Consider the following 23,403-nt stretch of genomic DNA (forward strand, 5'->3'; position numbering starts at 1 on the left):
TTTTCAGGGATCCTGGCACCTTGCTCCAAAAGACTATGGTCAAGGAGCAAATACATTTGAACCTAGCCCTAAAATGGCAATTAGCATACTTTAGATACAGATATATGTTATGTCATGATTTTGGAAGTTGAAGGTTTAATTTGGCTATGTGTTTTTATACTTTTTGGAGTCTGTCAATTAGTTCACTGTATTTATTTAGAGATAATATGTCAGCTGCTTGGAAGAAGACTTCAATATTACACCAATATAAAAACAAAATTCAAAACCTTGTGCCAAGTGAAAAAGTATTGCTGTCTCAAACATATTTTGACTACAACAAAAAAATAAATAACCAGGGGTTTAAAAACTCAAACAATGAGTTGGATACAAATGGCTTCATATGGTCTACAAATGTAGCCTGCAGAGTGCAGAGCTCTTCTTGTGGTGGCAGAAAGAAGGAACTGAAGGTGATGCTGTGGCACATTAGAAACATGGGTTATGGGAAGACTCTTACTTGTAAAAAGATAAAGAAAATGAAATAATCACTCCCTAGGACAGTGAGAAGGCTTGCCCTTCTTTGGGTCATACCAAAAGCCTTAGTTTGCATGCTGGAAAATACTTCTGTTGAATCAAGCATTAATACTATCTTGATATGCTTATCAGCTTACAGAATAGGCACTACTTTAGGCATAGATAGTAAATTAAAAAAGCGAGAGGACCCCCTATGGGACTTAGAACAGCTTGGTAAACTGTGGAAGTCGAAGGGTTTCGATAAATGGAACCTCATTGGTATCTCTAGGATAGGAGACCTCTGGGTGAAGGGGGAAATAAAATCGTTCAGGTTCACCACACACTACGAACGCTACTACAGAAGGGGGACACTCCTCCGGAATCCTCGCCTCATGAGGATAGATTGTTGGGCAGCTACCTGCTGTCAAAGGCCATTTCCTTGACATACAAAAAACTGATCAATCACTCCAGCGACTCACCTCCAAGGCATACGAGAGAAATGGGAAAGAGACGGTATATTCCTAGACGATGAAGACTGGGTAGTGGTGACAGCATCCCCACAGGAGGTGGCTTGTCTAATTAAAGATACTAGACAGAGTATACATAGCAGGACCATGTCTAGTGAAAATTGGGGAAGCGGATGACGGGACCTGTAGAAGACACTGCGGTAGTGTAGGAACCTTCATGCATATATTGTGGGAGTGCAAACACATCCAACGGTATGGGCGTAAAATAAACATCACCACTGAAGTACTCTCACTCATTATCCGTCCAGAAGCCAAGAGATGTCTCCTGAATGTGTGGGATCCCACAGATATGAATAGTAAGCACATCATATGGGTAACACTGGGTCTTATGGTAGCAAAGAGAAATATTGCACAACCATGGGGGGGCCGCACATGCACCAACGATAGAGACCTGGAAGGGGGTTCAATACCAAATATTTAGTTTTATTGGTGTTGATAAACAAGCCCCTAAGTGAGCAGAACTCCTGGAAGCTATTAAGGAGGCTCTGCAGGCCCATAGGAGTCTTTGAGATGAGGAGGGTGTCGTCAGCAAAGAGAAGTGTGGGGATACGCTTGCCCGCCAGGGATGGTGCATCTGCAGGAGTTCTAAGCAGGTGCGCAACCACTCCGTTCACATAAAGAGAGAACAGAGTGGGAGCGAGCACACATCCCTGACGGACACCTCTCCCCACAGGGATCCGGTCTGTTTTTTCACCATGCGTGCCCCACCGCACCCGAGCATAGTTGTCATCGTGGAGCCTCACCAATAAAGACAGGATATACGGTGGCAGCCCGATCTCCGACAGAACCCTCCATAGCCCCTCCCTGGGTACTAGGTCAAAGGCAGACTTCAGGTCTATAAAGGCCAAGTAAAGACTGCCCTTGCCCAGCACCACCACCTTCCAGTAGAGAAGAACCAATCTAAAAGCTTGTTCTATGGTCCCTGTTCCTAAACGAAAGCTAGCTTTGTAGTCCGATAGAATGTTATTGTCGTCTACACACTGGAGGACCCTCCCCAAGATCACTTTGCTCGCCACCTTTTGGGTTGAATCAATAAGGCTTATAGGCCTGTAGTTTGAGGGGTCGTCCCGACACCCCTTTTTGAATATCGGGACGACCACCGCCCCTTTCCACGATTCTGGGACAGGAGCGCCATTATTGATTGCGTTAAGCAAGAAAGAACCCACCTTTCCCCAACATTAGCTTGCTGCACGTTTGACAAGTGAATACAGTTAAGTATTCATGTTTGGCTGCACATAAATAAATGTACTGAGCAGGTCTCTCCTCCCCCTGTATTGGGAGTGACACCAGCAATAAACAGTTAGCTAAGCTGCCAGCCCTTAAATAATACATTGACTCCTGTTTGCTGCTGTTTCAGACAATCACACCATTTTTCAAAAAGCTTTAACATTACTACTAACAACAACTGTGTGTGCTCATTCCTCATAAACAGCAGTCCTATGTACCATCTAATTTCAAATTTATAAAACTTACTTGTGAAAATGTTCGTGGGTTGAATTCCTTTGCATTCGGATTAAGGGTAGATTTTATAACTTGCCTGCACATTAACAAAAAAAAGAGTTTAATGTTAATATCATTTTTGTAAAGCACAAAAACATGAAGATATTACAATGATTTGATACATTTCCAAGAATTTTAGAGTACAGCAAAACATATCACATAGTTAGGAAACAGGATAGGTGTGCAATCTCTTAACAAATAAATGCAAATAATTTACTTAGAATGGATATCGGTAAATGATTGGAAAAAGACAATTTCATTAAACTGATGGACAAGTTACTTACATTCTGTAACGCGTTATCTGGTATAGACATGATCTAGCAGCAGATTCCTTTCCTTTGAATTTCACAGGCATCTGACTGGATCCCAACGATTTATCTTCCAGCAATACCCCTGCGCCGGTAGGTGGCGACGGTCGGCACCGCAAGATGTCGGTGTTGTCCGCACCCAAAGTGGCATACACATCACCTATATAGACGCAACCTCGGCGCACTGACATCAGTTACTTTTCACAACTTTCCATCCCAGAAACGCACAGCCATGAAGAGTTCGGACATTGGTGTGCTTTTAAGACACGAGGGCTCTCAAGGGAAACAGCTCTGACCCTAGAAACCTGGCCGCAGGGTGGGAAGGATGGGTGGGTTGGTAGGTAGGGAAACTTCAGCAAGATCATGCCTCTACTAGATAAGGCGTTACCGAAGGAAAGTAACCTGTCCATTTGATAGTGGCATCAAGCTGCATATTGCTTATCTTTAAATTGATCCCCAAGCAATGCCATCCCCGGAGGATGGCCTGATGACAAGTTTACACTAGAAAACCCTGCAGCACTGAGCACTCGAAATGTCGATCCCTGTGGACTTGAATATCCAGGTAGAAATGTTTGGTGAACGTGTGCAAAGATGTCCACACTGCTGCCTAACAGATCTCCAAGACTGGAACGCCACACTGACGTTCCGAAGGTCTAAGATAGGGTGCAGGACCTTGTCCTTCTTTGGAACCAGGAAGTAGTTGGAGTAATAGTTCAAGTTCAAGTTCAAAACAACTTTATTTCGATTCATAACAAATCATAAAAAGCGCATAGACAAAAATACATAATTAAGGGGTGCAATTACATCGGGTTGCAGTCACAGTTAAAATAGAGCAGTTAAAATATTTACAAAATGTTTTAAAAAAAAGCAGCAATTTTTCAGTAATTCCATAGGGTGTTGTCAAGACTATTAAATTATCTATTTCCAGAACGTTTTTTAATGCGGAAAGCAGCTACCAAGAAGTTAGCGACATTAAACATATTTAGTGGTGAGTCTAACTTTTTTAAGTAAAATAGGGCAGGCTTGATTTGGACGAACCCCTTGTTCTTAAGCAATGGGACAATATACTTTTTCCTGGGCAGATCATATATACCACAGAAGAACATAAAATGAGCAGTGTCCTGCAGAGAAAAACCGTCACATTTGCAGGCCGCTAAGTCCTCTGGCTTGGCCCATACCTTAGAGTCATTTAACAGAAAGTGAATCTGGTTAAGTCTTAGTTTGGTTAATAACCAGCGATGTAATGGAATAGACACTACTGTTAAATAAGGTTCAATGGCCGGTGTAGTTTTAGAAATATAGTGCTCCCTCACTGTGGGTTTCGCAAGCTCACAGCTCTCCCGCTCCATTTCTCTCACTTTTAAAAAAGTCGATTTGAACCATTCCAGGTCATTCTTAACGATGCCATCTGGTGTGTGGAAGAGATCTGGGCGGCCCAGGGAAGTTAGTGTTTTATTAATATATGCTAGCCACGGGATATTTTTCATATTGTCCAGGAGTAGGCAGTCTCTCATGATTGTGTGGTTCAGAGTTAAGTTGGAGTTCAGCCATGTTTTTAACCACATCAAGATAGGGGATTGTTTGATGATGTCACTGATGTACCCCTGGCCTAGTTCCATATGGACAGAGAAAGTGGCTGTTGATTGAGGTAATCCTAAAAGCATACGAAAAAATCTGTTCTCTTCCATCTGTATTGCTTCTATGTTGTTCGAGTAACCCCAGATGGAAGCCCCGTACCTTACTACTGATATTGTTTTCGCTCTGTAGAGTGCCAGCATTGCTTCCGTGGGCTTACCACCCAGACGTTTTGAGAAGCCGACTATGGCTGCTGCTGTTCTTTTCATGGCATTGGTTTTGACGGATATTTGGGGTGTCCACGTACCCTTATCGTCGTATACTACCCCCAGGTAGGTAAAAGTTCTCACTTTGGAAATAGAAGTGTTAGCACAGTAGAAAGTCTTCAAATCCTTATTTTTTCTGCCGCCTACAGCCATAACATGGGACTTGTCTGAATTGATTTTTAGACCAAGGGAGGTCATAAAAGCATCGAAGGATGTCAATAGTCTTTGTAGCCCAAGGGGGGTACGTGCCACGAGCACCGCGTCATCCGCGTAAAGGAGGACCGGGGTGGACAGTCCGCCAAAACGCGGGACGTCGAGTGTTGCCAGCTCCAGTGTAGATTCAAGGTGATTAATATAGAGTGTAAATAACATTGGGGCGAGAATACACCCCTGTCGCACCCCTCTGGTAGACTTGAATCCTGCTGTGCAGGCTCCTTCCTGCGTCATCCTGATGGATGCTTCTAGGTCCCGATGGGCCTCAGCCAGAAAATGAACCAAGGTAGGGTCCATCCCCAGTTCCAGGAGGATGTCCCACAGCCTGGACCTATTCACTAGGTCGAAGGCTGTGGACAGGTCCATGAACCCTAGGTAGATTGATCCGCTGGCTGCCATAGTGTACTTGCCTAGGATCAGATGTAAGTTGAGGCACTGGTCCTCCGTCCCTCTTCCCTTTCGAAACCCGTATTGGGCATTTGATAAGATGTTATTGCTGCCAGCCCACTCGTCAATCCTTGCCAGTATCACTTTCCCTAGGATTTTGAAAGACGAGTCGATAAGTGAGATGGGGCGGTAGCACCTCGGGTCTCCCCTCTGGCCTTTCTTGAAGATTGGAATGATGGTGGCGTGTGACCAGGAAACAGGCAAGCTATGTTTCATGGCGGCGTTGAAGACGTTGGTCAGGATGTTTGCCCAGAAAGAGACATTGGCCTTGAACATGTCGGCTGGAACGCCATCTGGGCCTGGCGCTTTCTTCCCTACTGTGTTGGTTATGGCCTTTTCAACTTCTTCCATGTTAAAGGAGAGTGCTGTCTTGGGGGAGTTAGATTTGAGGATAGTCGGTGTTTCGCATATTTGGTCACTCCCATAGATGATTTTGAAATGAGCTAACCAATCCTCCTCACTGATGTTGGCCTCTAGGATATCGTTAGCTTCTCCGGAAAACAAGGGATTGTTTATAATGGCCCAGAAGCTGGAACTGTCTCTTAAGGTGGCTTTTTCCATTAGTGAGGCCCAGGCATCCTTTTTGAGAGCTTCTTTGCGTTCATGAATGATGTTATAATATTCTTTTCTTAGTCTGGCAACTTCCCCTCTGTCCCTGGGTGATTTTTTTAATTCGTTCAGGAGGCAAGTGTGTGCTTTCGAGCAGGCTTTATTGAGTAATAGCTACGACCTACTTCTGGCATCGGTTCAAGCTCGACTGCCCCCTTGGCCAAGAGGGCTGCAACTTCCTGCTGGAGAAGTACCAAGTGATTCCTCGACATGCGGTGGTACGGAGGTGGCATGGCTGGAGGTGTGTTCTCGAAAGGGAGGGAGTATCCCCTTCGGACAATCTGTAAAACCCACTTGTCCGTAGTGATGGTGCACCAGTGGGGAAGGTGTTGGCAAATCCTGCCACCCACTAGAATTTGGTGGGCTTGAAACACCGGACTAGAAAGGTTTGGAGGCAGTGGCGGCAGGGGAGGTCGTGGACTGCCCACTGGCCCCGTGTCCCACCTCTGCGGGTCCCACTTCCGCGGCTGCACTGAGACTGATACTGCACAGGCCTGTGGCTCTGAAACAAACGTTTTGGGCGCCCCTTCCTTGGCCACGAAAGGAGAGAAAAGCAGAAGCCGAAGAAGTGTGCGTGGACGAAAGGCCTAAGGACTTGGCTGTTACCCATGAGTCCTTACAACGCTTCAACGCACTATCTGCCTTGCCGCCAAAAAGGCAAGTGCCACCACAATGCATGTCCATCAGAGTGCTCTGGACATCCACAAAAAAGCCAGTCGTCCTCAACCAGGCGTGGCGACGTAACGCCACTGTCGTGGAAATAGCTCTGTCCAGCAAGTCGGCGGTGTCAAGGCCACAAATTGTGAAGTTGGCTGCGTCTCTCCCCTCAGCAATAGCTTGAGAGAGCGCCGTCCAGGCCTCCTCCGGACACTAAGGCAGCACCTGCGCAACCGTGTCCCACACTGAGTGGGGATAACGGGCCAAGAGGCATGCGGTGTTAACAGACCGCAGCGCTGAACTGGCAGAAGTAAAAAAATGTTGTTGCTGTGATGCAGTGAAAAAATGTTCTTCCCAAACTGTTCCAGTTTCTTGGGTTACCTGACCGGTGGGCTTGGGGACGCAAAGGCCTGGACAACTAAGCTCTCAGGGGTAGGGTGTTGGGAGAGGAAAATGTGGTCGCCCTAGTCCGGGTGATGGTGTCGGGCAATGCCCTGTGGTGACGCCCATTGGGCGGGACTTCCTTTTGAATAAAAAAACGTTCAAACACTCACCTGCTTGCTTCGTCTGTGGCCAGTGAACAAGGGCTATCATTGCTCGAAACGCGTATGGCTTACTAAGGAGATGCAGCGTGCTGGCTGTATGCTGCTTGTGGCGTGCTGTGCAGAAACCCCTATTTGTGTGACCATTCCTTCAAGGGCAGCTTGTGGAGAGAATATATATATAAAAAAATACAAAGGTGCCATTAGCTCGGAGTCGCACACAAACAACAATGCGGAGCCCCCATGTTGTGGAAGGGTTCTTTATTTCCTTGTAAAACCGGCATGCTCCTTTCAAAGTTTTCTCGTAGGTCCTACGCGTTTCGAGGCTCCTGCCTCTTGTTCACAGACCGATATGATTACTGACAGCCTCTTCTCCGCAAGTCCCACCTTTAACCACTCATAACCTGCCCTCTAGTGGACTGACTCCGGTGTGCAGAATGCAGGCATGCTGGAACTTGTAGGATCCAATCTGCAGAGAAGCGGCCACCATGCAATCCTTTTCTTTATTATAACAGTTCGACCCTCCAGTGGGTGCTTCGAGAAGGAAAACAGTTTTCAATATTTAAAAGGACATTGTTTTTCTGCACCTAGAGTCTCTAGTGTCTCGCAGCAGTCCACATACTTTCGTGGCGGTGCGTCCTCCACGACCTTGGCAGGCCGTAAAACATGAATACAAAGGTGCCATTATATAACGAACCACCATTCCCGGCTGTTACTGGTTTCTAAGTTGCGGCAAGCCTGCGCGGGTGCCGGACACCCTTAAAATCCCGATCCAAGTCTCTCCCTTTACGAAGAAAACACGCAGGCTGCTTCTGGATGCTTACGTGTTCTTTATTTAAGGCACAGAATCTGGTAGCTGCCTACCGACGCGTTTCGCCACTAAGGCTTGGTCACCGTGACCAAGCCTTAGTGGCAAAACGCGTCGGTAGGCAGCTACCAGATTCTGTGCCTTAAATAAAGAACACTTAATCATCCAGAAGCAGCCTGCGTGTTTTCTTCGTAAAGGGAGAGACTTGGATCGAGATATATATATATATCTCCGGAGACCTAGTAGAAGTCGGAAGCCGAAAAGCGACTGCCTGGGAGATTAACTTTATTTGTGTACTCTTGCACTGAAAATGAAGGTTAGCCTGATGAGTTTTGCGTGCAACCCTACTGCAGGTCGTGAAAGACTACAAGTGTGTGTGTGTGCGTGCGTGTGCGTGCGTGCGTGTGTGTATAGAGAGAGAGTGAGTGTGTGTGTATGGATTATGTTAGTTAAACTGTAAGCCTATGTTCTTGTAGGCTTGTAGTGCTATAGATTCACATGCTTTGCATACTACTGCCCTCTAGTGTTGGGTCCGGATGTGTATAAGTTGTTTTTTCCTAAAGTCTGTCGAATCACGAGGTCAAGTGGCTCCTCCTCTTAGTAATAGCACACATGGGCATCAACTCCATTCTTAGATTGTTTTAACGCAGGTGGGTGAGAATGGAGTGTAAGAATGTGTTACAGACTGGGCCGGTATATGGCCATCTCGGGAACGATTGAGGGGCGCCCCATGAACCTCCTATGCACTTACATTCCCCCTGCACTCATGACATCCACCCTTCGACACCTAACGCTGGTGCTCTCCTCCTTTCCACAGGGCCTCACAGTAGTCGGGGGGGATTTCAACGCCGTCCTGCAGCCCCCGCGTGACACGGCGGGGATCCTATCGGAACGCCGTCTCGCCTCCCTGAGGACCCGCTCGGGTTGGTCTTCGGCCCTGGGCCTTTGTGACGTGTGGAGGGTATGGAATCCCCTCAAAGAACAATACACCCACACATCGGCGGCGCACAATACTCACTCCTGTATAGACCTCCTCCTGTTGCCTGTCACAGACTGCCAACTGGTATCTGGGGCCATGATATTGACCAGGGGGATCTCGGACCACTTCCCCGTCTCCCTTCGTCTTGGAGCCTCCTCTGCGGGTCCACGGGCGACCTGGTGGCTAAACGCCTGGTTCCTGCAGGACTCCCCGCTGGTGGAATCTTTCGGGCAGAAACTGCGCCAATATTTTTCCACTAATACGGGCTCGGCTCCTTCACCAGGGACGCTGTGGGAGGCCCGTAAAGCTGTAGTTCGGGGGTGGCCAGAGGACTGGTCCACGCGAAGCGGGTGGAGCAGACAGCCTAACTAGTGCAGCTGGAATCTCAGACAGCACAGCTGGAAAGAGCCCAGCTAGCCACTGGTCGCGGAGACTCCTCTCGACAACTGGCAGTGGTCCGTGAGGAGATTCGTCGGATCTTATTAGAATCCGCAAAAATGCTATGGCGTTTTTTGCAATTTTCACCCCGAGTGTGCTGGGTATACTCAGACGTGAGTCCCAGGCTCTCCACACCACTGGAGTCAAGCTATCCAGGCTGATGAAGGCTGATAGCCAGAAACCGGTCCTTGGATGCTTGATTCCGGTCTGGGAAAGACATGGCTTGGTAGTTCGGACTGGACTGTTCCAATGAGGCACAGGGTCAGAGCTGATTTGAATATAGCCAGTGTCTAACCCAGGGTGGTGTGGAGTGCAAAAAAACGATGGATTTAGGCCCAGATCCTTGTTCTGGGGTGAATGTATGACATTGTTTTACATTCTGTCCATCAACTGTGTTTTTTGCAATTTTCACCCATGGCGTTCTTGGGTGGCACGTATTTATGGGTGGGGTGATAAAAATGGCAAGCTCCTCCACAAACCAGTGTCCTAATCCAAAGTCAACTGCATTATTCCCGAACTCTGCTCGGGCACCGGGGTCCGCCAGGTGGCGTCCTCAACCTTAGCGCAAACTTTTGCTGACTACTACGCGACCTTATATGCCGTTTCACTATTACATCCCGGTAAAACGCCTGGACCTGATGGATATCCCCAAGAGTACTACGCTGCCTTCTGGGATGTTCTGGTTCCCCATTTAGTGGAGCTATTCAATCACGTGGCGGAGGCAGGATCCTTCCCACCTGAATCGGACGTGGCCACCATAGTGGTCATCTCAAAAACGCAACCGCCCTCTCTGGACTGTGCGGACTACCGCCCGATCTCGCTGATTAACACAGAGATTAAGACTTTCGCTACCGTGATAGCCCAGAGACTCCGACCCCTTCTGCAGGACTTGGTCCATCCTGGCCAAAGCGGGTTCATGCCTGCCAGAGGCACTCGTCACTGCATTCGTCGCCTCCACCTGGCTCTGGCCCACAGTCGTCACCTAACCCCATATCTGGCGTTGATTTTCATTGACTTAGTGAAAATCTTAGCGAAAATTCTAAACCAGCTAAACCTAAGGAAATCGGTCGAACAAATAAACATCAAATACAGAAACCATCTAGGTTAGAAAATGACAATCTTGTATCTAAAAACAAGCCCGTTCACACTAATCCAACCAAATCGATGGTTGCTCAAGACACACACAAAGAGAAGGTTAAATCAGGTCCCCAAAAATGTCCTTCTTCTATAAACGCCCCCTCAATGAAGGCAACTAAAATTAACAGAGTAAAATCTAACTTCAGTAACATTGTAGACCTACCCCCAGAGTCAGATAATTATGTTATCATCTTAACTGGAGTCCCGATCGTGCCAGTAGGAAATATTGAACCTAATACAAGTCTTAAAAATAAATTTATTTATTGGCTGTGAAATAACAGACCCCTCCCTTTACATCTAAATGGAGACATAATCTCTGTAAGATGGTGCCAGTTGGTGGGTCCTAGTCCCAAAGACATTGAGGGGGATGTGGTGATAGTAAATTTCAGGGACCATAGAGTGGTTACGTATATTTGTGATTGGTTCTCAGGGAGAAGCGAGGGGGGTGTATCATCTTGCAATCTGAGCTATTTTTATCCTGAAGCTCTGTTGATGCCCCCCAATCACCTACCAATCTGTCTCAAAGTTAAGCCCCCAAATTTTGTCCAACGTATCCCACATTTTACCGTGCCCACACAGTACACCAACAACTTTCCCCCCTTTTTTCCACCCCAACGCCCACATAGATATTTCCCTCCATTTAATAATAACCACCAGCCAATAAATCCAAATGAGTATTGGAACATTCCGCTACACAATCTATTCGAACCCCTCTCAGGCCTAGACGCAAATGAATGACTCAATTTTCCAAACTTTTATGCAGGGATCACTCGAGAATGTATGAGTGACTTTAATATACCAAATAAAGTTTTTGCTGTCACTCCTATAACGACGAGTAGATGGCCTGAGCCAGTACAAGATATGAGGGGGGAGCACTGTGTAGCAAAAATAGACTTGAATGTGACCTACAATGCTAGTTTTAGTCACATGAAACTGCAAGATATGGTGACTCCTTTACCTCCTACAGAGGCAAAAAATGAGTGTTCTGTGGGGGGGATTTGTCATACAATAGTATTTCTGTGTTGTCTACATCTATTAATTTAGACACTGGAAACTCTCCAAGTTCGCCTGTAAAACACCTGGAAATTAACTTGGGGGGAAATGTTGGGACCGATGATAGTTATGATATGGTATCTTTGCCTGTAAAATGTGCTTCTAAGCATCAGGGGGAAAAAGGGGTCGTGCCTAATTTTCCTACACCTACGCCCACCTATTCACCAATTTCTTTACTCACTTAGAATGTAGCTGGTCTTGCAACAAAAATTGTTTTACAATCATGGCTGGAGTTAGTGAACAGTTACTCCATCTTATGTTTTCAGGAAACCTGGGCATTAAGCCCAGTGCACCTATTAGGGTATCAGACTTTCCACGCCCCGGCGAGCAACCATGGAAGAAATAAGGGTGGATTAGGCACATATATTAACATTGCTAGCGGATTAACTGTGTTGACACACATACCTAAAGAATTCTATCAGATAGTTGTGATTGGGTGGGGAAGCTCCCTTAACCTCATCTTAGTAAACTTCTATAACAACCTAGCCCCAGAAGCTCTGAAACAAACTCTAAACGATTTAAGTCATACAATTGTCACATTAAAAGAATCTACAGGCAGGGAGTGTATGCTTGCCTGGTTGGGTGACTTTAATTGCAATATTTGCCAGTATGGCCCAAAGGAAATATGTGGTTTTGATTTTTCTATGGATGACATCTTGAACCACTTCATCAATTCTAAAACGGGGGATATTTTAAATAGTTTTCTTTTTTATTTTCCATGGAAGAGGTTCAAATACTGTGATTGATTTCACTTTGTTTTCTAAATCACATGCTTACTTGTTCTCAACATGGAAAACTTTGGATGGTATCTACGGCAATCACTATGCCATAGTATTTAATATAAACAAGCAAATAGAGAGGCAGCCAATTAGGGAAAATAATATTACCTACCAACAACCTATCTCCATGGGACGTACCAACGGTTACACTCTTAAATGGGATTAGGTGGTCCCTGAAACGTTTCTTGAAACTTTACTTTCTAAAAGAAAATCAGAGATCAACATCTGTCTATCTCCATCAGAAGATTCTCTAAAAATGTTGGACTCTTTTTCAAAGATACAAGAGACATTAAAACTTCTATTGTCCCGTCAGTTCAAATCAGGACCTAATAAAGCCAGAGGTTGGTTTGATAAAAATTGCACTTCTGCATTAAAATCCCTAAAAAAGGCTTTGCATGCCATTCCTAGATCCTTAAAGGCGATTAGACAGGCCAGACACCAATATCGCGGTGCAATTAAGAACAGGGTGAAAACTCTGAAACAAGAGGCCTGGGAAGCTTAATTTCTTCCTAAAAAAATAAAGATGCAACTGCCTTTTGGAAGGCTGTAAATGCATCCTTTGTACGAGGAAAACAACCGGAGATGCTAGATATTGCTATAAATGGGGACACTTGGGTTGCTCATTTTCAAAACCTGTATGGTAGCTCAGATCCCGATGGCAGCCATTGGCGACCCCAGAACACTGCCTATCCCTGCTGACGAGGGTTGAAAACCCGAAACACGTGTCCAGGGATGGCGAAGACAGCGAAGATAGTAAGATCGAAAGATGATGCATCGCGAACACTCTACTACAATGACCAGAGTCCTCAGGGGCAACTTCCGCCGGTGTGTGAGTAGTGTGCGACCCCACACCTCTCAGATCCCGATTGTACTTCTCCTAAGGGCTACATTACACCTTCTGACAACACCGGATCTTCCCTGAGAAACCTCCCGCTGGACATTGTTTTCTCATGCGAGGAGGTGAGTCTGGCCATTAGAGAAAGCCCGTCTGGTAAGGCACCGGGCCCAGATGCAATACCAATAGATGTCTTTAAAGCCAAAATAGACCTCTGGGCCCCCCTATTAACTATAGTGATGAACTGTGCCAATACCCACGGATTAATACAAACATGGTCAGAAGCGATAGTGGTCCCCATTTTTAAAAAAGGGGACAGGCACGATCCATCTTGCTAACGCCCAATTACTCTTATTGACGCCTTAATGAAGGTAGCTGGACGTATTATTATAAAACGTGTCCAAAAATGGAAGCTAACATCCTTTCGATCTTTCAATATGGTTTTCGACAAGACATGGGGACGGTTGAGCAGAGTCTAAATTTATATCTTCTAATTTCAAAATACATCGAAGCCAAAAAAGGGAACCTTTTTATCACTTTTATTGACTTGAGTTCAGCCTTCGATTGTGTTGAACACAATCAATTGTGGGCTACGTTAAAGAATCTTGGTCCGGATCCTCCAATCCTTAATTTTATTAGGGAATTATACAAGGATGCTGGAGCGAGGGTGCGCTTTGGTCAAAGAGGAGAGTGCTCGCCAAGATTTTCTATTGGGAGGGGAGTGAGACAGGGGTGCATTCTCGCCCCCCCTGCTCTTCTCCCTCTATATAAATGCGATTGGCGACCATCTCAACAGTTTTCGTTATGATTACCCTTTAGTCCAGGGCCATCCTTTTATATGCGGACGATGCCGCGATTATGTCCCAGACCAGTGTGGGCTACAACGGGCTGTCTCAAAGTTTACACGTTTTATGAGGGAAAAGGGACTTAAGGTCAACATTTTAAAAACTTTCTCCATGTCCTGCCGTCAGGGAGTAAAGAAAATACCCTGTCCTATCTTTATAGAAGGCAGAAAGATAGAGACAATAGATCAATTTCCCTATCTTGGGATTTGTTTTCACAGGAAATGCGCCTGGAAAAATGCTATCATAGCCAGAAGATTAGCCTTTTCCAAAGCGATTGGGGGTACACCCGTTAAGGAGCTGATTGTTATCTATAAGGCTAAATGTGTTACCACGGCCACCTATGGTTCCGGTGTATGGGGGATTGATTCTCCAATTTCTATACAACAAACTGAGAATCGTTTCCTTTCGGTACCTCCTGGGGGTCCTAAAACCAACTCCTAATTATTTTATACATATAGAACTTGGCCTCCCCTATATCTCCGATATTATAACGACTGAACCCATTCTGTTATGGCACAAGCTCTGGCTAACCCCAGAAACAGCCTTTAACCGCAACACCATATCGGATTGTTTACAACTTGACGGTGTAAAGCGAATTAAATGGCTATGCGTGGTGTAAAAAATGATGAATGATATTGGCCATCCTGAGTTTTTTAAAAACCCTTCTAGCATGGAAATAATTTCAAGGAAAGGGCTACGTAAAATGGTTATGGACCATCTAGAGAACAAAAGATGGATTACTGAAAAAACAAAAAAATCAGTCCTAGCCTACCAACAAATTACAACGGAACAGGGCCTGAAATTGTACCTTATTAGTGATACTAATTGCTATGCTAGAATGCTTCTTTCAAGGTTCAGATTGGGTTCCTTTTTTCGTTTAATTACATTCCCAAACTTTAATGATTGGTCGAGACAAATGTTGCCTTGTCCCTGTGATGATGTCGCCCCTCAATCTAACTTGCACTGCACTTTATTTTGCAAATTTTATCATGTTCCCAGAAAGATCCTTCTTAAACCAATTCTTAAGGAGTGGAGTCTCCGACCATCTAGATATGCGTTTTTTAGACTACAAAGGATGGAAACCCCGGAAGTGATCTATACTTTAGCTAAATTTTTGAAACTACTGGTTAAATGTAGGAATTCGATGTAATATATAAATTGACTATATATATTTTAGAAACTTTTATATTGTATAGGATTTTAAAGACAAATAAGTTTTTAACTTCAACTGTATTTATATGTATAAATGAGTTCTATATTTCCCCTATTTCACTTAAATTGACATGGTACTGGCTTCTTCTGACTTATATTTGTGTTGTGTTTTGTATCTATTCCTTTTTAACAAATGTACGCTTTTATGATATCAAAGTTTATGTCCAAATAAAGCTTTTTGAATTGAATTGAAAAATTGATAGCCCTCTACACGGACAACGTCCTGCTCTACCTGGCGGACCCGGACCATTCTGGCACCAGATGCCTGGAGGTCCTCTCTGCTTTCGAGCAGGACTCTGGACTCCGTCTCAACTCGGCAAAATCAACCCTGGTCCTTTTACATCCCTCCTGGGCTTGCTTTGACTGGCAGATGGATATCCCCCTCGGGAGGCAATCGTTCAAATATCTGGGTGTATGGGTTACCCTTTTGCCAGAGCTCGAATGGGCTCTGAAGGTCGGCTTTTTGGACGCCAGGATGAAGACAGACCTCAAGAAATGGCAGACCCTCCCACTTAACCCCCTGGGCAGATATGCGCTTTTAAAATGATGATCCTCCCCCGTTTTCTTTACATTTTGCAAAGCATCACCATCTACCTCCCGGGTAGTTGGATCCCGGGAACTAGACGGAGTTCTTACCCGGTTTCTATGGGGAGGAGGGAGAACGCGTTTATCCCTGGCGCAGTGTTGTATCCCCCCTTCGACGAAGGCATGGGAGTGAAATCTCCACCTCTACTACCTGGCCACGAGAATTATCGATTGGTTTGCAGGCGGCTGGTCCGACCCAGCATACTGGGTGGAACTCAATACAACGGACTTTACGCAGATCCAGGCGTTTTTATATGGCCACCTGGTGCCGCAGGCTCTACCTCCTGGCACTAGGACTATGCTCATGGCCTGGCGCACAGCCCTTCGCCATGTGCGGTGGGACTGGAAGCTCACCCAGCAAACACCGCTTTGGAATGGGGCCTGGTTAAGAGAGGTCTCGTCCCTGCAAGGGTTCTGCCGCTGGGAGCTCATTGGAATCTCGCTGCTCGGAGATGAGTGGGTGGGAGACCACATTCGATCCTTTGCTGATCTGCAACAATAACGTCACGCCCTTCTTCACTTCCAATTCTATACATACCTACGACACGCCATTCATACTCACATCTCGTCCCCTGCATCTATCCCGAAATTAAGCCCCCTGGAGGCTCAGGTGATGATGGGGAACCTGGGATTGGGGGGGGGGGGCTGGGGAGGTGGGGGGGGGGGGGGGGGGGGTTGTAGTGCCCCACATACACCAGTCCCCGGTGAACAACGGTCCTGCATCCCTGGACCGGCTCAGGGCTCGATGGGAGGGATGGCTGGGCCCCTAGAAGAGGCAGACTGGCGAGATGCCCTAATGGCACCCAAAACCCGGACCACATCCTCCAAGTTGCGCCTTTACAGCATACCTCACTCCGGCGCGCCTATTCCCATTTGAGATCTTTCCCAGCATGCACGCGCTCTGAGTCTACCCCAGCCGATTTCTATCACATGGTATGGCAATGCGCGGCTTTAGCGCGTTCTGGAGAGGAGTTGAACTCTAACTCACCCAGGCCCTGGGATGGGAGGTCCCCCATGATCCGAGACGCTTGCTGCTGGGCGTGTTTGGTGGCCTAGATGTCTCTCGGGCAGACAAGCGCTTCCTGGGGACGGCCATGGCGGTGGCAAAAAGAGATATAGCTGTGCTTTGGTCCCAGGCTAAGGCACCAACTGTGCAGAGATGGAGGAGAGGGGTGGATAGGTGTGGAATAGAGGAAGAATCTCTCTTCGAAGCCCGGGGCTGCCCAAATGTATTCAGTAAAGTGTGGGGTAAATGGTTTAATCTGCTACCAATGTAATGACCTGTCTAATCTTGTATATCTGTAATGGTTATCTGGACTGCCGTACCCAGCTCAGCTGGGCTGCCTTTGACTTGTCGGCTGCACACAATGCCTTGTTTTACCAATGATAAATGATCTCCTGCCAATGAACTTATGTGTTATTAAAAACCCAATAAAGTTGATTATCAAAAAAAAATAAAGTGTTAGCAAAGAGAAGTCCACGCGTATGCTACGGTAAAAATGAACTGCAACAACTGCAGGTGTCCTGGGAGGAGGGTGGGCGCATGTTAATCTACCGTAGCACACGACAAGAACAGATGCTTACAGGGTAAGTAACAATTCATTTGAGGCATGTGTGGCTGTAGATATACATGCTTTGAACAGACTGTAAAGCAGTGCCCTCAGAAAGCGGTGACTAACCTGTGGGAGTTGCCGTTGTTTGAAAAAGTGTACGTATCATTGGGTGACCTACATTAGCTTGTTGTTGTGCTAGGACATCCACACAATGATGCTTAGCGAAAGTGTGTGGTGTAGACTATGTGGCTACTCTCCATATATCAGCTAGTGGGATATTGCCTAGAAGACCCATAAAAGTCCCTATTTTTCAAGAAGAGTGTGCTGTAGGAGGCATTGGCAAAGTCCTTTTGGCTTTGTCGTAACAGGTTTCATTGCATTTAATTATCAATCTGCCAATGCCTGATTTAGATATCGTCTTTCCTTAATGCAGGGGCGAAAAAAACAGCAAAGAGTCGTTTAGTTTAACGAAAGACTTTAGTTTTGTCAATGTAACCGATAAAAGCGTTTTTATCGCTAATATATTTAGAGCCCTTTCTGCAACTGAGTCGGGCTGATCAAAGAATACAAGTAGCTCAACTGATTTGTGAAGATGGAAGGGAGAGACTAGTTTTGGAAGGAATTATGCGTTGGTGGAAGGAACCACCCTACCCCTGTGAGGCTGGAAGAAGGCTTCTTCTAAAGTTAGTGTCTGGAGCTCACCAAGACGTCTAGGTTAAGCGATTGCAATTAAAAAAAGGAACCTTCCACGGTAGGAACTGGAGAGCCCAATTATGTAGTGGTTCAAATGGTGACCCATACGTCTTGTGAGAATGATATTAAGATTTCAGTTAGGTGCGGTTGGAACTCTAGGTGGAATTAGTCTCTTACGGCCATCAATAAAAGCAGTGATGACAGGTACTTTAAGGAAAGTTCAGCGTTGTCTATTTTGTAGCTGGGTGGCCAGTGCAGCGAGATGTAAGGATATGGAAGTGAACGCAAAGCCAGAGAGTTGCAAAAGTAGAAGGTAATAAACAATGTTTTGAGTTGTAGCAATACATGGATTGATACTGTTATTATGACAGTAACAGACAAATCGAACAAGTTACTTACCTTCGGTAACAATATACCTGTAAGAAACAGTAGTTAGTATTAGATTCCTTACCTTAGTATATCCCCAGGCGTCAGACTGGATCCGGAAATGTTTGCGTAGTGTTACCCTTGCGCATCGGTAGGCGTCGTCTGCGGCTCCGCGTCCGTCGTCGTGGGCGCCGTGATGACGTCGTCGGAGTACTTAGGCGCCCCCTCCGCCCGCCATCAGTTCTTAGACCCAGCTTTTCCGCGCCAGAAACGCAGAGCCATGTTAAAAACCAACACTGGTGCCATTGAAATAAGGGCCCTGAAAGGGGATGAACTGAACCCTAGATATCGGTTCGCAGAACGGGGAGGATGGGTGGGGCGGTAAGGAATCTAATACTAACTACTGTTTCTTACAGAAAAATCGTTACCGAAGGTAAGTAATTTGTTCATCTGAAAGAAACAGGTTAGAATTAGATTTGTTACCTTAGAATAGACACCCCAGCAATACCAACCCCGGTGGTGGGTCTGCAAACCAATAATCACACCAGAAAGTCCTGAAGGACGGAACGGCCAAAGAAGCCATCCCTCCGGACTAGACTGTCCAGGGAGTAGTGCCTTGCAAACGTGTGCAGCGATGCCCACGTAGCTGCCTGACAAATGTCCTGCAAGGGGACTCCCCGGCCCAGGGCAGTGGTAGCCGCCGTGGCCCGAGTGGAATGGGCCGTCAGCCCAACAGGAGGCTCCTTCGCCAAGGAGTAACAAACCTTGATACACAAGACAACCCACCGAGAGATGGTCCGGTGGGCACCGCCCGTCTCTTCTTAGCACCCACGTACCCAACAAAGAGTTGGTCATCCACCTGGAACTGGCAAGTGCGATCGAGATAAAACGAGAGTGCACGTTTTGGGTCCAGACGGTGGAGCCGCTCTTCCTCCTTTGAGGGATGCGGAGGCGGAAAGAAGGTGGGCAAGGTGACGGACTGCCCAATGTGGAAGGCCGTGACAACCTTGGGCAGGAAAGAAGGTCTAGTCCGCAACACAATCTTGTCCGGATGGACAGAAAGGAAAGGAGGTTTGGATGAAAGAGCCTGGAGCTCACTCACTCTCCTGGCAGAGGTGATGGCAACAAGGAAAGCAATCTTCAGAGTATGAAGGCGGAGAGGACAGTTGTGAAGTGGCTCAAAGGGAGCGCACATCAGATAGGTAAGAACCAGGTTCAAGTCCCACTGAGGCATCACAAATGGAACAGGTGGAAAAGTGTGTGTGATGCCATTCAGAAAACTAGTTACAATAGGGGACTTAAACAAAGATGGTTGATCAGGCAGCCTTGGAAAGGCTGAAAGGGCAGAAAGGTAGCCCTTGATAGTGCCCAGAGCAGAGCCCTGCTGGGCAAGAGAAAGAAGGAAGAAAAGAACCTCGCAAAGAGGGGCAGAGAGAGGATCCACAGCAACATGCCACAAATCAGTTCCACCTGCAGGCGTATACCGACTTTGTGGAGGGACGCCTGGCTACCAGAATGACATTACAGACTTCAGGAAGCAAGTCAAATGGCCTCAACTGTCGCCGCTCAATCTCCAAGCATGGAGGTGGAGGCTGGACAGGTTCGGGTCGAGGACCGTCCCCTGCTGCTGTGACAGAAGGTCCTCCTGAAGAGGCAGACTAATTGGGGGATCGACTGACCTGCTGAGTAGCTCGGGATACCAGTATCTCCGTGCCAAGTCCGGAGCCACAAGGATGACTTGGGCCCGGTCGCGCCTGATCTTCTTCAGCACTCTGGGCAGAAGTGGTATAGGCGGAAAGGCGCACAACAGACCGCAACTTCACTCGCGTCGAACAGCATCTCCGAGCGAGTGCCGCCTTGGAAATTCCAATGCGCAGAACTGATGACATTGTGCATTCATTCTGTGGCAAATAGATCTAACCAAGGCTCTCCCCACTGCTGAAAGAGAACTTGCGCCACGTCCGAGTTCAGACGCCATTCGAGATCCATCATGCACCGACGGCTGAGTTCATTCGCCCTGGCGTTCAGGGAACCTGCCAGGTGTTGAACCTGCCAGGTATTGAACCACCAGGGTCACGCCCTGATGTTCCAGCCACTGCCAGAGACGCAGAGCCTCCTGACATAGGGTCCACGACCCCACCCCGCCCTGTTTGTTAGAGTACCACATGGCGGTGGTGTTGTCCGTGAACACCTGCACTACACTCCACCAGACAGAGGGGAGGAATGCCTTCAGTGCAAGCCGGATCGCCCGCAGCTCCAGAAGGGTGATGTGGAGCCGGGACTCTGATCTCCGCCTCTCCCATGTGGCCCCCCCAGCCCTGGAGGGACGCGTCCGTCACTACTACATGCTCCGGCTGGGGTAGGGAGAGGGATCTGCCGGTGACCCAATCGCGGTCCGTGAGCCACCACTGCAACTGTCTTGCAGTGCCCTCCGAGATCAAGACATGGTCGGACAAGTTGCCCTGATGCTGAGCCCACTGAAACGTCAGGTCCCACTGCAGAGCCTGCATCCGCAACCTGGCGGGATGAACCAGAAGGATGCATGAGGCCATCAGCCCAAGAAGCCGCAGCGTCAACCTGACCGAGACTCGGGATAACGGCTGAAAGATCGGAATCAGAGCCTGAATATCCCAAACCCGCTGTTCGGGAGGATAAACCCGAAACTGCGCCGAGTCTAGAACCGCTCCGATGAAGAGGAGCTTCTGAGAGCGACACAGGTGCGACTTCGGCACATTGATGGAGAACCCCAGCAGGTGCAGGTGGTCGGCCGTAGTCTGGAGGTGGCTGACGACTGTCTGCTGCGAGCCCACCTTCAACAATCAGTCGTCGAGGTAGGGGAAGACTAAAACCCCTAACCTGCACAGATGAGTTACGACCACCGCCATCACTTTCGTGAACACCCGTGGGGCGCTGGTAAGGCCGAAGGGGAGCACAGTAAACTGAAAGTGCTAGTGGCATACCGTGAACCGCAGGTAGCGCCGGTGGGCCGGCAGGACGGGGATGTGAAAATATGCGTCCAGCAAGTCCAACGCTACCATCCAGTCTTCTGGGTACAGGGTAGCTAAGACCTGAGCCAAAGTCAGCATCTTGAACTTCTCCTTCCGGAGGAAGCCGTTGACGTTCCGTAGGTCCAAGATAGGGCGTAGGCCCCCTTTGCCCTTCTTGGGAGCCAGAAAGTAGTGGGAGTAACAACCACACCCTACTTCTGGCCCAGGAACGCGCTTGATGGCTCCCTTGGCCAAGAGGGACGAAACTTCCTCTTGCAGAAGTCGCAAGTGATCCCCCGACACGCAGTGGTACTGCATTGGCATGGCTGGAGGGGTTGCCTCGAATGGGAGGGAGTAGCCCCTTCGGACGATTTGCAGCACCCACCTGTCCGATGTGATGGTGCGTCAGTGGAGGAGCTGATGGCGAACCCTGCCCCCCACTGGAGTTAAATGGGCCTGAAAGCTCGGGCTAGGAGGCTTTGGGGCGGATACTGTGGGGGTAGAAGTGGACTGGCCGTGCCGTTGTCTCCTGTTACCGCCGCGACGGTAACCACGTCCGCCGCCACGCTAAATGTTAGTCTGCAGCCCGTGGCTGGCAGGACGAGCACAGGGCAGAAGATTGCTGGCGCGGGTCCGACAGGCCCCAGGACTTGGCAGTAGCCTTGGAGTCCTTAAAGCGTTCCAGTGCACTATCTGCCTTGCCACCTAAGATGTGGCTGCCATCGAACGGCATGTCCATAAGGGTGTTCTGCAAGAAAAAAACAATGGAAAAAGGAGGAAAGGATCTACAATAACTTATCTAAATAGGGGACAATTAATTCACCTATTTCAATGCCATTTAGTGCACTTCAGAATAATCCAATGTATTCCACCCCATCACTCATACACAGGGACTAGATTACACATTGGAAGTCTAACTACAGCCAACTGATTGACTGGCTCTAGGGACGGGTGGCGGCCTAGACAAGGCTTTCGCTCTCCATGGCTGGTAAATTAGCCCTAGTAAAGATGATTGTGTAGCCAAAATTCGTCTATCTTTTCATTAATCTTTCGCTGCTGCTACCCCTGTGTTTTTCCGCAACAACTTAGATCACACATGGTGGCGATTGCTTGGGCGGAGCGTCAGCCAAGGATTGCATGGAAGTACTCACACTTCCATTTGAGCAGGGTGGGCTGGGTTTACAGAACGCAGGCGCAGCTTACATTTTACTGGCTATATCCGACACAATTCATGGCTCACACAGCATCTGAACATGATCATACTGCCCCCTGCTCCCTACGGATGGCGCTGTATTAGACCCAGCGGTGCCGAAGAGCAGCGCTTGACGAACAAGTTACTTACCTTCAGTAACGATATATCTGTAAGAAACAGTAGTTAGTATTAGATTCCTTACCTTAGAATATCCCCAGGCGTCAGACTGGATCCGGAAACTTTTGCGTAGCAATACCCCTGTGCGTCGTTAGGCGTCGTCTCTGGCTCCGCGTCCGTCGTCGGCGTCGTCTGTGACGGAATGACGTCGGAGTACTTAGACGCCCCCCATGCGCGCGGACGTCAGTTCTTAGACATAGCTTTTCCGCGCCAGATACGCAGAGCCATGCTAGAACCAACACTGGTGTCATGAAACTAGGGCCCTGAAAGGGGATGACCTTAACCCTAGGTATCAGTTCGCAGAACGGGGAGGATGGGTGGGGCGGTAAGGAATCTAATACTAACTACTGTTTCTTACAGATATATTGTTACCGAAGGTAAGTATCTTGTTCATCTGAAAGAAACAGGTTAGTATTAGATTCCTTACCTTAGAATAGATACCCAAGCAATACCAACCTCGGTGGTGGGTCTGCGAACCAATACTTACACCAGAAAGTCCTGGAGGATGGAACGGCCAAAGAAGCCATCCCTCCGGACTTGACTGTCCAGGCAGCAGTGCCTCGCAAAGGTGTGCAGCGAGGCCCACGTAGCCGCCTGGCAAATGTCCTGCAGGGGGACTCCCTGACCCAAG

The 23,403-nt window shown here is 47.7% G+C and overlaps 1 protein-coding gene across 22 annotated transcripts in view; it reads right to left on the reverse strand.

Moving 5' to 3' along the window:
• The window catches only part of ATXN2 (ataxin 2), a 1,802,199-nt gene that overhangs the window by 833,707 nt on the left and 945,089 nt on the right, over positions 1–23,403 (reverse strand). For all 22 annotated transcript variants that reach the window (XM_086943042.1, XM_086943056.1, XM_086943053.1 and 19 more), the window contains one exon: positions 2,490–2,553. In XM_086943042.1, coding sequence (XP_086799168.1) covers positions 2,490–2,553 — 64 coding nt within the window. The remainder of the gene's footprint in view (positions 1–2,489; positions 2,554–23,403) is intronic.

The sequence above is a fragment of the Lissotriton vulgaris genome, chromosome 11, assembly GCF_964263255.1.
Source record: "Lissotriton vulgaris chromosome 11, aLisVul1.2, whole genome shotgun sequence".
NCBI lineage: Eukaryota > Metazoa > Chordata > Amphibia > Caudata > Salamandridae > Lissotriton > Lissotriton vulgaris.